Source organism: Mchenga conophoros, linkage group LG15, assembly GCF_057382185.1.
Source record: "Mchenga conophoros isolate Kocher_MC1m ecotype Shallow Benthic linkage group LG15, M_conophoros_male_GT1.1, whole genome shotgun sequence".
Lineage (NCBI taxonomy): Eukaryota > Metazoa > Chordata > Actinopteri > Cichliformes > Cichlidae > Mchenga > Mchenga conophoros.
In genome coordinates this window covers 30815190-30833608 of record NC_140540.1, presented here as the reverse complement: position 1 = coordinate 30833608, position 18419 = coordinate 30815190, and the positions used below count along the sequence as shown (strand labels likewise).

General features: G+C 40.9%; 1 protein-coding gene across 5 annotated transcripts in view; it reads left to right on the top strand.

Moving 5' to 3' along the window:
- The window catches only part of fynb (FYN proto-oncogene, Src family tyrosine kinase b), an 88889-nt gene that overhangs the window by 46933 nt on the left and 23537 nt on the right, over positions 1–18419 (top strand). For all 5 annotated transcript variants that reach the window (XM_085248067.1, XM_085248064.1, XM_085248068.1 and 2 more), the window contains 2 exons: positions 7112–7368; positions 14239–14335. In XM_085248067.1, coding sequence (XP_085104193.1) covers positions 7122–7368; positions 14239–14335 — 344 coding nt within the window. In that variant the 5' untranslated portion in view covers positions 7112–7121. The remainder of the gene's footprint in view (positions 1–7111; positions 7369–14238; positions 14336–18419) is intronic.

Here is an 18419-nt window from a genome sequence, read left to right as displayed (position 1 = left end):
ATGAAAGGGGCTTCAGTTCAAAGACAGCAGTCAGTGATGAGCCTGGCCCACTGCAGCAGGCTATGGAGGAAGGCCCCAGACAAACAGGGCTGTCTTTGGAGGAACGCAGAGTACATTCAGCATGGAACCAGCAATCCGATTGCATCAGTGATTGGTCTAATTGATTTGAGTTTTAAGAAAAGCAGAATAATTGCATTGTGGCCTAAAAATATTTTTAACATAAACAAAGTTTCATGGCTGCTCGATAACAATAAAATACCTAATGAGGGAATATCGTTCAAAGAAGTGAAGGTACTCTCGGAATAGGATAAAAAAAAGTAATCATAACAAGGAGAACTGAAGATCTTGTTGAAGCTCATTTTTAACTGACACGTTACAAAGACTTTTTTTTTCTTTCATTTGTCACCACGAGCCTTGTTATGTCTGTCTGGAGCATCAAAAACTGTCAGCTACCAAACGTCTGGCATCAAACGTCTGGCCAGAGGCAGCGTGCCTGCATGAAAATAATTGGCAGTTTTTTTGAACAGCTGGTAAATGAGACATTGATCGTTAAACCTGAATGAAATTAACAGCTGTTCAACCACCAACCTTTCACCCATCCACTTTCTATGGCTTATCTCAGGTTTGGTCACAGGTGCAGCAGTCCAAACCACCCTGTCGCTGGCCAGAGCTTATAGCTCTTGTGGGAGGGATACCTAGGCATTCCCAAGTCATCACAGGGACAGTGTGTCCTCTGTCTGCCCGGGGGTTCCTAAATGGTTGATAATCCCAAACACCTCAGCGAGGAGGTTTCTAGGAGGCCTTCTATCCAAATACCCAACCAACCTAGACTTTCCTTTCAACGGAGAGGAACAGCAACTTGTCTCTGAGCATTCAGATAAAACTGAGGTTACTGTACTCGGCCCCGAAAATCTTAGAAATATGGTATCTAACCAGATTCTTACTCTGTATGGCATTACCTTGGCCTCCAGTAACACTGTAAGGAACCTTGGAGTGATTTTTGTCCAGGATATGTCCTTCAATGCACATATTAAACAAATATGTAAGACTGCTTTCTTCCATTTGCGCAACATCTCTAGAATTAGAAATAAAAATCTCTCTCAGAGTGACGCTGAAAAGCTAGTTCATGCATTTATTACTTCTAGGCTGGACGACTGTAATTCATTATATTCAGGAAGTCCTAAAAACTCCCTGAAAAGCCTTCAGCTAATCCAAAATGCTGCAGCAAGAGTACTGACAGGGACCAGAAAGAGAGAGCATAGTTCTCCTGTTTTGGCTTCCCTTCATTGGCTCCCTGTTAAATCCAGAATTGAATTCAAAATCCTGCTCCTCACATACAAGGTCTTAAATAATCAGGCTCCATCTTATCTCAATGACCTTGTAGTACCATATCATAATACATTTCTCTGTATGTATTATTGTAGGGTCTACCTTACAATATAAAGCGCCTTGAGGCGACTGTTGTTGTGATTTGGCGTTATATAAATAAAATTGAAATTGAATCCCTTGAGTGACTGAGCTCCTCACCCTGTTTCCGAGTTCCTTCGAGGAAAACCCATTTCTGACATTTGCACCTGATATACTATCGGATATATTACCAGCTGACTGCAATAAACATCCAATAGATTAAAAAGTTACTGCATAAAAAAGTACCCAGTGGAAATAGACAACCATTTTCTTCTGCTCAGTAGGAATCCCATAGTTTGCTATTTCAGCTACACGGGGAAAGCAACATATAGCTAAAAAGGCCCAATGTAAGTGCCTTTTTCTTCATGTTGGTGTTGGGCAATATACCATTTTTCCACGAGATACTTATACCTGGTGGCAGATTCAGTTTTGTAAAGTTTTTCATTGCTGTTGCTAGCTGGCTAACACATAAGCTATGGTTATCCATTATTTATAAAAGTTATTTTTCTCATTTTTTTAATGACTACAACAATAAACATGTGTTTATCTTAAAACAGTGCTGTGATTTCTATGATTAAAATTGCTTTAATTTAATAAATTAACGTTATTTCACCCACTCGGCCTGCAAAGTTCAAATGTAAAGGATCTTTTAACATATTTAACATAAAGGTAACCTAAACAATTAAGAGGTGCCAGGGCTGCTTCTATCCCAGCAGAGTGAAGTAGAATAGAAGAACAATCCTCTGACTTTACGCTGTCTGTATCTTCTGCTACCACTCTGAGTGACAGCAGGGCCTTCATAGTGCTTTCATATTGCATATTAATGTTGAGAGATGCTCTGTGTGTGCATCATTGGGTGCATTTACAAGTCTATTTTTCTCTGTGTCATCGCTCTTTATCTGCCTTTAATCAGAAGCAAAAATGTGTCAAAAGCATCGAGCTCTGTGTGACCAGCTGTAATGCTAAGCCATCCATTCTGGAATATAGACCTGATCTGTCATCATCCTTCCTCCATAGATTAGCGTTTAACAGCAGGAACAGCTTTCCATCCAGCTCAGAGGGATCAATACATCGGTTTCCCTTCTATAAAATCTGATTCTGCCTCTGCCAAGTGTGGGTTATGTAGAGGGTCGGAATACACAGCAGTTGATGTTGGCTTCTGCTGGGAGCGTACGATTAGAGATGCTCTACAGGCTCGCACTGAGCGTAGTGTTGCTGCTGTTGTCGCCTAGCCTTCCCTGCCTTCCCTGCGTCCTGTCACTGATCATTACAGCGTCCCCTGACAGAGTGTGCTGGTGCACTGCTTCTTCATGCATAGCCTTCTATTCACTCTGTCTGCTGGTTTCATAGCTTTAGCATAGGTCAGCTCAAGTTCAGCCAGAGGATGAAAAGGGTATTGTCCACTCCTGATTTTCATCCTTACATAACGAAGATGTCCACACTTCGTGTTTTGTATAATATCTGGCATTATACAGCATAAAATTTCCTTTGGAATTAATAATGTATTTCTGATTCTGATTAATATGAATAATACACAATACAATACAATACAATACAGAAAGAACAAAGAGTAAAACAGAACACTTTGTTTGAAAGGCATATCTTTGCCGAAGATGTTAAACGCAAACCAATATTACAGTAAGACTGGTCTCTGTTCTACACCTCCACTTGCTGTGACAACCTCTGATTGTCTTGACAGGCATTTCGGCCTCTGTCTGCACTTTGGTGCCATCTGAGGGACTGGTCTATAATTATGTTGAAAGAGAATAGTCACAGTGTGTCAGTCAGCATGAGGCACCTGTTCTAAATGGTTAGTCACTGTTCTGGCATCAACAAAGAGTCAAGCCCAGGAGAGGGTAGCACTTGGAAGCTCTCTCCTTATAACGGTGGACCGATGTAGCATCCACATGATTGCGAAAGCATAGATTGAATATTCCATTTTATTTATAAAACAACTGTTTACAACAGTCTTCTTAAGGCACTTTCTATTGTAAGGTAAAGGCCCAGCAATATTAGGGTGAAATTAATGATATGATCCCCTGTGAGGAAGCCCGTGTGACAGTAGAGAGGAAGAAATCCCCTTTAACAGTAAAAAAAAAAGCTTAGGAAGGTGCAACTATCTTTATCACAGGAATTTCTTCCCAAATTGATTTGATGTCATTAGCGAGGTACAGTTTTTGGATTTTAAAACAGTTAAGACTTAATTTAGATGCAGACTTGCAGCCGTAGTTAAAAAGATATAATAAAAGTATTTAACTGTTTGGGGGATTACAGGTATTTTATACATAAGGTCTAAAGAGATGTTGATGCAAATGAAGGAGGTCATACTCTGAAAAACCAACATCAACCCACATAGCAAAATTGGTATGGCCCGGATCTGGCCCACACAATGTGCTTACACATGGCACACATACCACAAAGAATGACGGCCCTGTGCTGGCACAGAACAGTTTCAGCTCTGGCCCCAGATGTCAGCCTAATGTGTGTCAAGCAATGTAATAACAACATGTGCCGGAACATAATAGTACAAAAGTAACATGACAAAACTCTGTTTAGACACTGAATTAACTGATTCTTAGATAGGTCTTTCCTACTCTCCCGGATTACTCAAAGTGCTCTATACAACATGCCAAATTCACACACTTTCTCTAAACTGGGCGCTTCCTAACTACATTCATACTCTTGACATGCAGACTGGAGGAGCCAGGAATCGAACCACTAACCTTCCAATCAGTAGATGACCTGCTCTACCTCCTGAGTTACAGCCACCCGGTGGTACACATGAGTAAACCCTCACTACGTTTTGGAAAAAGTGTACACTCACAAACCTGTCAAACCTGCGTTTGAAATGTTGGCCCATAGCAGTATAGTATTGCAACGTGGTATTTGGGTCTTTTAACTGAAATAGGAAAATCGGAACATAAACAGTGTCATCATTGCCAGACCTGGCCCACATCTGGTTGACATACATCCTGCCATGACACCAGTCAGTCAGAAGGCTTAATGCCGGATCTGGGCCAGACCTGTTTTCTATGAGCCTGGGCCACATAAACCAAACTACAATCGGGCCAGCTGTGGCATGCCATCACATAAACAGTGCCATCTATGCCAGGCCTGGCCCCTATTTGGATGACATAACACACGTACCATGCCAGAAGTCAGCCAGCAGTGCTGGCTTGACACTACATCCGGGCCAGACCTGTCTGCTATGTGGGAACGCAACACCAACAACAACCGTCAGACCAATAGTAGAAATTTTTGACTGGGAATATCAACCATCTAATACATTCTCAAAAGTACTGGCAAGAGCGCCAAAAGGCCTGAAAGACCACAATAGACAGTTTTCTTCTTTGGTTTTGAAGGAGAAGTTAAGGAGATGTTAAAGGAGGTGTGTCATTGTTAAGGGCTACTGACAAAGAAATGGGATATACTTCAATGACCAACTCATTGACCTGATCTCATCCCAAAAGAGCATGATTTTTGCTTACTGAAGGCAGAACTGAAGGAAGAGAGACCAGCAAACAAGCTGCAACTGAACACGGACACAGTACGTGCCTGGTAGAGCATCTTAAGCAGAGGTTGTCCAACTGCAGGCTTCAAGGGCCCGTCTCCTGCAAGTTTTAGATGTGTTCTTGATCCAACACAGCTGATTTAAATAGCTAAATTACCTCCTTAACATGTCTTGAAGTTTTCTAGAGGCCTGGTAATGAACTAATCATTTGATTCAGGTGTGTTGACCCAGGGTGGTATCTAAAACCTGCAGGACACCAGTCCTTAAGGCCTCGAGTTGGGCATCCCTGATCTTAAGGAAAGAAAGTGAATTTTGTAATGTCCATTGTTCTAGAGCTCAGACAGTCACTTCACTGTCACTTTCAAGTCTCACGGATCAGTTTGGTCAGTTTTAACTTTTCATATCCATGAACAGTGATAGGTATAAACCTAACAGTAATCTGTCAGAATCCAACCCTCAGTGAGATACAAGACAGGCAGTATCAAAGCACCCTGGTATCTGAACAGCAGAAACAACAAAAGCATGAAAATAAGACTGACAGTGTAAACTTGTCCTGGGGTAGAATACCAGTGGAAAGGTCATTATCAGTTCAAAGTGAAAATGGTTCTTCCCCTAGGCAACATGAATGTGCTCAACAAGTTTTTTGACACTCTGTCTAAGCAGATGAGGAAAATTCACATCAAATCGGGTGTGAAGGTGATGCTGGGAGACACGTTGAAACTGCAAGAGATTATTCTCCTAGAAAAGTTAAATATCCTCAGCAGTTTTTCTTAGTCGTTGGCTATAATGGTTATTGATGTGGTTCTGTCTATCTGTGTCACAGTATCCTGTTTATCAGGGACATTATCGATTGATAGAAGACTCATATTCCTTCCTATGATCTGTGATCCACTTGCTGCTGTAGATCAGGGGTGGGGAACTCTAGAGCTCAAGGGCCCGGTGTCCTGCAGGTTTTAGATATCACCCTGGGTCAAATGATTAGTTCATTACCAGGCCTCTGGAGAACTTCAAGCCATGTTGAGGAGGCAATTTAGTCATTTGAATCAGCTGTGTTGGATCAAGGACACATCGAAAACCTGCAGGACACCGGCTCTCGAGGCCTGGAGTTCCCCACCCCTGCTGTAGATCATGGATCATGGGAAGAAGGAGGGGAATCCTACACTCCTTATTTAATATTCTCTTTTCACAAGTGAATAAATTAAATTCTTTTCTGCAGTCACTGGAGGCAAAAGACAGAAGGAAACTAGGGTTTAAAAAGAAACAGGAAGTGAATATATATTTTCATGTAACAGGCCAGAGCTTAAGGCCTGATCAGGATTTTGTTTTCCAAGGAGAGACAAGATTTATTGCTCATTCTTTCTTATGTTCCATTCCAATAGTCTTATATTTATAGATTTTTTCCTTTAAGGAAACAATTAGATGTTTTTTATTTATTTATTTAGGAATATACTAAATTGGGTAAGAAGAGTGAGCTGCTTTCAATACTGACCAATCTTACTTGTAAGCTAGAGGCAGGGATGCATGAACTGAGATTTATAGGTACAGAAATCTTCGAGCACATGAAAGACAGGTGAAGATTGTTACTGACTTTGATTAGGAGGCTCTGTGATAAAACTAGCGTCCAATCGCCGACTCTCCATCCTCCTACAGCTATCCATTAAGATTGACGAGGTGACATTGACAGCATGGCTCTGTGCCTCCGCACCGTCAATGTGATAGGAGCTGTTTTTCTTCCTGGCCATAAAAGAGAAACACTGTTTGTGTGACTCATCCAGAGACCAAGCTGTATGTCAGGCTATGTAAAAAAAGGTCCCCGTGTCTCAGACCAGAGTGCTAATCAGTGGAAGGATCTCAGCTGTAGAGAAAATGGTGTGAACTAAAACCTTTTAACAGAGCGATGGCTTCAGTTCTGTTTGTTGTGGAGTGTGGCTAAGCTCTGTTCTCCAGCTCGTCCTATCGATCCACCCATCAGGTTGAAAGTATATAATTTTTATTTATTGCCTGAATTAAGGCTCTTGTAGCGTGTTTATTTCCCTTGCTCATTATTACATTTCATTCCTTATTACTTATATAATCAGTTGGATGGGTTTCTTTTGGTTAGCTGCAGTCATTTTGTTTTTAATGACCTGTCACTCCAGTCAACAGTTATTATCCAAACTCAAAAAATGCCTCTTGTTTCTGTGTCGTGAACAGATTATAGATAATGGGCTGTGTGCAATGCAAGGATAAGGAGGCAACCAAACTCACAGATGACCGAGACAACAGCATCTCCCAGGGAGCGGGCTACCGCTATGGGGCCGACCCCACGCCACAGCACTACCCCAACTTCGGGGTCACCGCCATCCCCAACTACAACAACTTCCATGCTCCTGTAGGACAGGGGATGACCGTCTTCGGGGGAGTCAGCACTTCCTCACACACGGGAACGCTGAGGACCCGGGGTGGAACAGGTAAAGGAATCACAATTTTTATTTCTGAATGTGAAAGTAATGAAAAGCGATTCAATATATATATATTAATTGCACAGTAATATACAGTATGCTTAGCATTTGCTGTAAGACCTGTCCTGATTAGGGTTTTTTTCCCTGAGGTATAAACCCTGAGCACGTGCATGTTAGCTTCAGAAACGTAGATCCATTTGTTGAAGATCCCAGTGTAGGGAGACTAAGCAGTGCTGTCAAAATTCCCTTCTTTATACCTAATTTATATTGCCATCCTCATCTTGATGGGTTTTCCACTTTGTCACAGTACTAATGAATGTACCTGCACAGGCAGGCCAGCAGGGTACCTCGCATGTCTAAACAACTTTGACATGAAAGAGCGTTGGTACTTAAGGTTGATTTATCAATATCCAGAGCTTTACCAATTCAATTTAGTTCAATTCAATGTGATTATATTTACAAAGGGCTAAATCATAGCAACAGTCATTTCAAGGAGCTTTATATTGTAAGGTAAAGACTTTACAGTAATACAGAGAAAATTAGACGGCCCTCTTTGTCCAAGCACTGGCAACAGTGGGAAGGAAAAACTCCTTTTTAACAGGAAGAAACCTCCTGTAGAACCAGGCTCAGGAAGGGACATCAATCAGCCGTAACCTGCTGGTGGTTGGGGTCGGGAGGCTGGGAAAAAAATAACAATAAGTGATGATTAAATGCAAGTGGTGTACAAGTGAGTGGCAAGTGCTGTGGCAAGTACACAGATGTATACATCTCCTGTTGCGCCTTGACTGTTTTTATCTGTGCTGTACCTACACCTTACCTTACCTACATTGTACCAGTGCCGTCCTTACACTACACCTGTGCTTTACCTATGCACAAAAGGTTTAGGTTCAGTTTTAAATTATAAATGAAGCCTTAGTTATTTCCTTTCATCTCCGTACAGTCATAAACCCTCCATTAATTACCAAATCTTTTATTAAAACATTTTTTCATGTGCTCTAAAACTTTGCCCTAAATTTGTGATTAAACACAGTGCTGGTATGCCAATTTACCCTGCAAAGGAAACTGACTGAAGTTTCTAGTATGTCTGTCGACAGGTATTAGTGTTGTTGTTGGATGCTGTAGTGTTCCAGCTAAGATCGTGGCAGAACATGACGGTGTTGTCGTAGGCTTCTGAGGACTCAAACACAGAGACAATAACCTTTTCATCTATCACAAGTTTATCACGGGTTACATCGTGGACAGCTGTGATCTTATTAGTTGCGAATTGGAAGGTCAACGCCAAACAAAGTCAGAGTTGAAGCTAATTGAACTTTTACAACAGTGAAGTATAAAATCCAACGGTGCTTCAGACTTTAGGATCCCAACAAATATGACTGCAATGTCTCTCTTCAGTTTTAAAAAGCATTTAGTTATATTTTATAAGTTATATTTTCTAAATTCTAAAAGCACATTAACAGGGAAGACAAAAAGTCGTCCCTTTCACTGTGGGTTGAAAACGCCTCCCTTGGCCACCATTATCTCCATGAATTGTGTCTTTTGAACTTCTTTGTATCATTAACATTAACAAGTGGGACAAAGAATACCACTTTCCCACTGCAATTCTGCCATGAGGATGCCAGACAATTCAAGTTCATTTGAAGCGTATCAAGACTTTGATGACTCTGCTCACAACAGCCAGTTTTGATCCCTGGACTTGGATGATAACAGAATGGGAAAACAAAGAGCAGAGCTTGCCTGTCACCACTGCTGTGATATAGGGCAAAAAAACCTTTATATTCAGCTTCTTTTGCAGATCTGCTCAGTGGCAAACAGATTAGACTGTGTTTGTAGTTGTTAGTTACCATTTGGGAATAGTGTGACATATAAAAAGAGCAACTCTCCCTTAGAAAATCACTGCAGAAGAGAAGCAGAAAACTGATCATATCCTTGTTCCATCTTTGCTTTCGCATCTGAGCAGTCCTGTCATGTGAAGTGTGAGGACAATGCTGCTGAGAGACAAATGGTATTTTGCAAACAAGCAACATAGAGGGAGTAAATAACAAATTTCTTGGAGAAAATACTCTTTATTGCTTGACAGAAGACGGGAAGGATTTCCATCACAGCCTGAAGTGTGAGTGTTAGTTCTTTTTGTTTCAGTCCCACACAATTAAGGTGCTGACTGGGCCTAGTAATAGTGTTGTGCTCACAGCCACCCACAGGCATACGCCTCCATATGCAAAAGCAAACTAAGAGGGGTTTCTCTTGCTGTTAAAGACTTCCCATAACATCCCAAAAACCCCGACAGTCCGACCCCAGCCCGGCCATGTCAGGAATGTCCGACTGGCATTAGCACCGGCCTTTGTGTGCCGGTTTCATTGTTTAGGTAGGGAATATTCCTACTCAGGATATCCTTTGTGTTTGATTGAGTCCAGGCTGCTATGCAGAGGAACTCTGCATTTCCACTCAACTTAGCAGAACACTCCCTGAAAGTGTGGATTATTTTTCTGCTCTGTATAATCCAAATCCACACGGTGGTAGAGAAGCAGAGAGGGGTTTAGCTCTTTAATTTTCTCCTGGTGGGAGAAATTTGGATGTAAGCCGGCCTTCCCTTTAAAGCCTTGTTATAACACAGCTGCCTAGCTCATTCTCCTCAGCCCCAGTCAGCCCCTTCAGTGGAGCTGGTATCTGAAATCTTATTGATCAGTTGATCTTTTGCTGATGTCATTCTCCCCAAATGGAAACTTTCGGCTAGTACCATGGTCTTATGTAACTAATTGAGTGGCATCACAACAGACAACTCTGATCGATAAACTAGTTTATAGTTGGCGCTCACCTCTGCTGACCTAATCGAACATTCAAACACCACAAACAGCTGTTCTGGCTTGAAGGTTTTGTTGATGTTGTTCGGTTGGAGAACTCGAGTGTTTCAATCAAACACTCTTTTTAAAGGTCTCCTCTCACATCTGTGTTGGTTTTTCACATAAGTAACAGCAGGTCCTCTTTATCTGCAGTTCCATCACCCAGAGCGCCACAACAAGCCTCTTCATATCACTGCTGCCTCCTGACAAAGAATCCGTTTGATGAGACTCTGATGAGAAATTACTTGAATTATCAAGCCGGTGTAAGTGGACTCTAAAGAATTGCCTGTTCAGCTTTCATATGTCAAACACTCCACAGCATCAAACAGCTGCTGTCGTCTCAGACCTGAGACCTGTTACGAGGCGAGACAAATGGAGCGAAACTAAAATTGGATTTCCGAGCTGTTAAAAGATAATATTTGATTTGGGGTCTTATTTTCATAACTGGAGCCATCATTTGTTATTGATAATATCATTACAGTTACAGTTGATGAAATGGTGGAAGAAAGATGAGCATCCAGATAATCAGAGAAGTTTTTGTCTGTCGTTAAGATAAATTCCAGTTCAAAGACCAACTTTCTTGTTCAACTTTCAGGAGCTTTGCGTGCATGCGTATGGTAACGTATGGCTGTTTACATGTTCTTGTCTGTACTTTAACCTCCCATAAGAGGTATCTCCGTCATCGCAGTAGTTTTTTAATTGGCGAAAGACAATCATTCAAATAGCATTGAAAAATGGTCTGTTTGATATTATCTGTTTGTCAGTCTATCAGTATCAGTAATAGCCATTAAATTAAAAAAAAGAAGAAATAAGAAACACCCTTCAACTATGTTATGTGTGTTGACGTTGTATAGCTTGTCCACCAGAGGGCTTCCTTGTTGGTGGCATATGTGTTTGGAACAATAAAGAACTACACTTACCTTTATGTTTTATGTGTTTCAAGAAAAAAGAACATCCGCCAATATGTTGAAATTAATAAAATATCACGCTCTGTAAGTGACATTATATATATCCACTAAAAAGTCAGCAGAAAACAATTTTCTTTCTATAACTTACCAGAACTAGATTTTTGCTTTTTCTCTGCATATCTACGTGAAGTATGTTCACCTAATATTGAAAGAGGAAAACTTTCCATCAATGTATTTCACAAAGTAGTTACCAACTTGCCATATTATGCCACTCGCATGTGTGTTCAACTGTGCTCCAGATGGTGCAATCGAGCTACAGCTACTTTTCTGTACAAATTATGGGGTTGTTTGTAAATTACCTCAAGTATCATTTTCTGCTTTATGTAATGTTAACCAAAAAATGGGTAAACTCAGCAAATATCAAAGCATTATATACCCACATTAATAGATGCAGAATGGGCTAATAGCAGCTAATGATATCAGCAGGTTAGGAGGAGGTAACTGTTTAATCTGTTTTATTTGTGGTAAAATGTTATAGAAAATACAAACACAGCTAGATTACAGATTCTGCCATGTAAAGCCTGTTATAAAAATGATGTTTCAACCTTTCAGATGTTACTGTTAACAACTTTAGATTTCGAAGTTGTATCTGTTATAAGTAACATTACAAATACAGTGTAAAGACAGAGTAAGGGTTTCACACTGTATTAATAAGTACTCATATTGTATAAGCAGGTTGTTTTGCTCTCACTTATCCAAGTCGTTGCATTCATTTGACTCAGTCCCAGTCAGTAGAATCGTTATTTGGACATTGAAAGCATTACATAACTGCTTTCGTTTCACACATTGCGAGGTTTTCCAGTTGAACTTTCCACAACACCTGCCTTGTTGTCAGGATTATTGCAGTTTGGTGTGACAAACAGAGAAGCAGAAAGGCATTCGAGATTTGTTCATAAAAGTCACTTTGTAATGGCTTTTGAAAGGGAAAACAACAACTTCTGCTCTATTTCAGCCAGCTTGATGTTTTCAGTCTTGTCTGTGTGGAGTCGTTGAGATAATGCTGGCATGGCTGAAAAGGTTTTGCAGGCCACTGGTCTTTATCTCGAGTTTTAGCCAGTCTGATGGGAGTCAGGCTGGATTGAAGTAAGTCCATATTCAAGCTTCTGTCACTGGACAATTCAATGTCAGACCTTTGGCTGCCCTGCTGCTACATTCACATTACTGTCAGCTTTATCTAATTGAAGTGGTGGATTTGCTTTAGGCAAGCAGGAGCTCTGGCTTGTAAGGTCAATTTTGAACTTTTGCCAACACTTTGAAACTATCTTGTAGCAGTTTTAGCAGTTCTGTGTGGGTTTTAGCTTCAATTAAAGGTAAGCAAAGATCACTCCATGTCACAATGTTGCCAGAATTTGACTGAGCCAGTGTCTAGACAAAATGCCTTTTTGATTGTTTCTTCTATTGCTTTTTTATTACTGTACCAGTTTGAATTTCTTTCTTCCTTAGTCTCTTTTTATTGTTGACCTCCTGTTATCCAATAACATATTCTATAAAAGGTGTGTAAGGGTCAGAAAACAGTGCTGAGATAGATATTTAAAGGATACTGTTCTTTCTTACATCTGTGATAAGAGGTAAATTAACAAAACTGGTGGAGGAGAATATTGATTCTGCAAAAGTTAGTCTACAAATATAAAGCATATAGTGTCACAGAGTAAACGTGATCTGTATGATTAAGACTCGCTGGTTCTTTTAGACTAAAAGCCTTCCCGAATCCTTAAAAAGATGAAGACAATAATCTAAAAATAAGGACTTAACTGGTAAATCAGGTCTTCAAATATTCAGAATGCTAAGACCTGAGAAGCAGGAATCAACATACAGCTTTTTCTTCTAACATTACAATTTAAAATTAATCTCAAAATATTGCTCAAGGGTTTCGATCCTGGCACAGAAGGAATCAAATCAGTGAAAAGCAGCAATTCCAGGTCAAGCAGCTCTAACATATTAGCCTAAATTGATAGCCTACATACAAGATTTCCACGGTGACAAGGACATGGGCAAGCCTGCAATGAACTACATGAACCAAATATTATTGCTTTGTCAAATTGCTTAACCATAGTGGCATTAACAAAGGTATTAGAAGGTCATAAATATAACTTGTGGTAAACTGCAGGAAGCTGGTGGATTTAGTTTGTGTCTGACGTGTCGGTTTGATGGTTTGAAACCATTATAAAACAAGGTTTCTATCTGATATTTCAATGTTTATGTTTTATCTTTCAGATGATCCAGTATTCACATCCACCACACACCATGATTGTACAGAAACTGAACTTGTATCTTTTTAGCTCGTTTTTGTCTGTTTCTGATTTAGTCATTGGACTTCAACCCAGTGCAATCGATCAATGTCTCTCTGGAAAGATGGACGGTGCTGTTGTCCATCGCTCTTTCCAATTTAGCCATGGTTGGCAGCATCGTATCTCCTCCTTGATCTTCTTTCAAGAATCTTCAGCATTTTGTGGTTATCGGTGAAATTAATGCTGCGAAGGGAGTTAAGGGCTAAACATTCTAACAGTCTATCCTCAAAGAGCACTTGATTATATACACAGAAAGTGACGGCAGTACTTGTGTGTAGAAGGAGTCTCATCAACACTGAACATGTTAAAGAGGATTTGGATCGTGACTATGTTAGAAAAAGCTTTGAACGGACATTACGGAGCTACAGCAGAACCTATCCTAGTGTATGTACAGTCAGTCTCTACTACCTCAGGCTAAACAGTTCCAACTGCCAACCAAAAAATAGTTTTAATATATTTTAAGAACCTCCTTAGTACCATACAATAGTATACAATCAATCAAATAGTTCCATTTTTTCTGCTTTTGTCTTCACCCATTCGGCTGAAGTTCTTGTACAAGATCTTTAATTTTTACCTTCTAGGAGTTGCATCTAAAAAGTCATGTTGTTCTGATTTTAAAAGTTTAAAAAGATCTGCTACCATACAATGTGCTTCACACAGTTGTTCCTTTATCCTCATTGTGAAGGAGCTGTTGTTGCAGCTCATTTCAGTTCAGAGTGTAATTTTAAACTTGATTTTCTTGCTAATCCTCCTAGCGCTGACACTATGGTTTGGTCCCTCCTGCAGGAGTCACCCTCTTTGTGGCACTTTATGACTACGAGGCACGGACAGAAGATGACCTCAGCTTCAAGAAGGGAGAGAGGTTCCAGATTATCAACAGCACGTAAGTTGCAGCTGCTTATCAGTCTGTCCACACTCAGGAGAAATGCAAGTCTACGAGAAGATGGCGCTAGCTACTTGGAGAGGTGCAGACAAGTTTTCAGATGAGTCGGAAGTGGCAGCTTGTACACGAAAAAGAAATGTTTTGGTTTCATAATGTAGAGCAGGAAAGAGCCCAAAATAAGCCTGCTTTACTGCTTCAGTTTGTGAAACATAAAAGCTGTGTTCTGCTCTGGCAACCTCAGCGTTGAAAACTCAATTATTCAAACCATGAAATAAGACCTAAGACCACAGTAGCTGGTTGAGAAAGCCAGAATTGGCAGCAGCTTTTCATAGGGTATGGCATTAAAGGGTGCAGAGCCTTTCACATGAGGTAAAAGTGGTGGCTTGAACAAGCAATATGACAGTCATGATTTTACAGAGGGTGGAGCAGGATCTCCAACCAGCAGTGATGAGTGTAGTGTAACTTCAAGACTTCCTTCTGAACAGGAAGTGCCTAGGTTACACCCACAGTCATGTTGGCTTGCCTTTCTGCTAGTCAGCAGAACTGCAGCAAAGTGTGTGTGTGTGTGTGTGTGTGTGTGTGTGTGTGTGTGTGTGTGTGTGTGTGTGTGTGTGTGAGAAACTGAACAAGAAAAGAGCCACAATCATCTGCCAGCTCTTTAACTATCCTTGATGGTTTTCATTGTCTTTGTGTCTGCATCCGGCTGCATCTCAGCCTGCCTCTGTTTGTTTGGGTTCCTGCGGCAGTGCGCTGACATTTGAGGAGAGCATGAACACTGCTGGGACTGCGCTGTGACCCTGTTCTCCTTCACATTTCATTGTAATAAGGTTGCTCAGTACATGTGCAGAATAGCACTGCAGAGGGGACCCATATAGTTTCAGAATTAAACAGTAGGCTGTGAGTGTTGCTGTTAGTTTTGTGATTTCTAAGCACATGAACACAGTGGAGTGACAGTATTATGTTGCTGGTATATTGCTGCTGGATTTCAAAATTGAATATTTATTTTTCAGAGAAAAGTTGGGTTTATTACTTGTAAGAAGAATGCAACCATGAAAACAAAGTTTCTATCAATCTAGTATATAACACTGTATAGTGTATAACACTGATATTGACTTCAGTTTTCCTTATAAGGCTAATAAGATCAAACTTATATGCAAAGATGAGAAATCACAGAAGCTTGTTTACTTGCTAACAGTAGGTGCAGATGGTAACTGATCTCAGAGCAGTGAAAGCAGAGCCAGCAGCAGCTTGTCTACCTCGCTAGTCTCTTGTCTCTTATCAGTTTCTTGTCAAATACGAGAGGTTTATCCACAATGCTCACACATAGACACCAGAAAAAGCTGCTGACTTTACATTGTGACAAGCTTAAATCAGGACAGATACACCAGCAGAAATGAGACACACTTCAGATTTCACTGGACTCATAGTCATTCAGAGTTAAGGCTGCTTCCAGCGACAACAATATGGCAGTAATTTTTAAGAGACGGAGAGAGATGAGACAGGCTATGATGAAGAGCGCTGTTTGAGATGCAAAGGGAAAGAAATCTTTTGCTTTGAAATTGATGTTTATTTTTTGATTTCACTGGGCAAGTAGTGCTACCTTGCTTTCCCTGACTGAGATCAATGTATATAAATGGTAATTGTCACCCACTGGTTTTGGAGTGACCATATTGAGTTAAGAGGGTGGACCGCTAAGTTTTCAGCTTTTGGCTTTTACAATCTTGATTTCCATTGTCCTTGATAAATATAAATAAATCAACATGCTAATATGGGTTGTCAAATTAATCGGGCAGCAGCTTGAAGTAGTTTGTTAGAAATAATGTGGAAATTGCACAAATTTATCTTTTTGGTTTCAGAGAAAATTCTAAGTAAATTCTAACGGTGGAGCAATCTATATAAACCTTAGAGACTAAATTTAGGTCAAAAATGGGAAAGAAGTTCACAAATTCCCCGTGATTCCTTGTAGAAGTGAGTCAGTGCTGCTAATTTTAGTAACATGGATGTTTGTATTGGTGGTCTTACTGATACTATATTATAAACAAGCACAAGCCTCTATTGTTAAAAGGTAATGCAGTTCCCATGTGAGTTTTCTTCTGATTCATTTTCATTTTCAGCCTCTTGTCCATACATGAGTGCCTTATGGCACAACAAGGTTAGCCTTCCTTCTCGCCACACCCACTTAGCCGCTGTCTTGCACATTCCACAACACACCTCGGCCTTTCCAGGGCTCCAGCCAGAGCAGGAAAAAAGTGTCATTAAAGCCCCAACCTCCCTCCTCTTCCTCCTTTCTGTATGTCTTTCTCCCCAGCATGAAACATAGATTGCTATATCTTTACTCCCTTACTTCTCTCCTTTCCACCTCTCTCCATCCACCCACGCCTCAAGTATGGTCAGGGCTCCTTTCAGCTGCCCACACTGACCCCTGGTGGAGAAAGGCAGTAAAATTGCCTAAAGCCTTCGTCTGCTCTAGCCTGTCAGAGCTGGCAGTGACTAACAGATGCCCCCGCCTGCCTGGGCAACAAACTAGTTCTGGGAGAGTCTCAGCTGACAGAAGGCAATGTGTCTCCTTTGTGTTACATGATGGCATCCTAAAGGAAACATCTCTGAATGTTTAGAAGCCACTCCCTTCAGCTCAGGTTTTTTGTAAGCCACCATTGAGCGTGTTATTGTGTAGCTTCATCAGACATAATAAAGAAAAAGAATCCTACACTACACGATTACACTATTAGTAAATTCAACTTGAATTGTTCTGATCCGACCACAGGCTATGAATAAACGTGCTGTGGTGTGAATGGCCGTCTGTACCACTCGTCTCAGTCGACACAGTGCTGTATTTAATTATACTCTCATCAGCAGTCACCACAGGGAAAGAGGATTTGAATCCATTTGGAGACAGGAGGGAGGTTCCTTGTTTACTCTCGTTGTTGTTTTCAGTCTTTTTGTGGTGGTGCAGAGTTGGTTTAAAGGGTTTGTTTCAGGAGACAAAAGAGGCAGCGGGACAGACTGGGGCCCACCCCACCCCGTCTGTTTATGCCTCCCCGGTTCCATGCAAACACACATATCGACATTACACAGAAAAACACATCCTCTTACTGCTGCATACTTTTTACCCTCAGAAGGTTTATTGTTGAGACTTCATGTGTGCCTCTCTCCCTCCCTTCCCAAGGGATCCCCTCTGAACAAAGGGAAGCGTGTCTGTTTCTGCCTGGGATGTCGTCCCCAGGCAATCCTCATCATGGCTTTATTCAGAATAAATGAAGGCTCAGCAACGCCTCTGCGCTCCTCCCCTTTCCTCCACTCCCCTCTCTCTGTCTCTTTCTCTGTCTAATAACCGTCTCTCTCATGCATAGATAAACTCACACACATCTAAAGCCATTCCTTCCCAGTGTGTAAGGGACATGATAGTAATAAGTGCAGAGTGGTACAGCATGTCAGTGAGGCACGGTTTTAGCACAGAGATGGAGAGACGAAGGGTACATTGTTAGATACTACAGCAGCAGTCTCCAACCTTTTTTGCGCCACGGACCGGTTTATGCCCGACAATATTTTCACGGACCGGCCTTTAAGGTGTCGCGGATAAAACTAGTACTGGTACGGAAAAAAGAAGATTTATTCATAACACACGTGAAAAGACCCAGGAAAACCGAGTTAATGATAAAAACGATAACAAAATAACGCTGAAAACCGATAAAAACCCTGAAAACCATACATTTCACACCTGAGCCTCAACTCTCGCGGCCCGGTACCAAACGACTCATGGACCGGTACCGGTCCGAGGCCGGGGGGTTGGGGACCGCTGTACTACAGTACATTTTTACTTTTGTTGGCAAATCCAATCTGAAACTCTAAACTACTGGTGTGATTCCACCTCTCAGTGTTTTGTGATCTCCATACTTTGTCTTTATATTTTTAATATGGGTCAAAATTATTGATTTAGCTACTTATGAAACTATAGTGCAGGACGTTATTAATGTCAAATTCCTTTTTGACATTATAGTCTTCATATCAAGACGTCTGTTTTAGAACTTTAATTATTATTTGATTACAATTGATTGCTTATTATTAATTAAGAACTTGGAGGCCA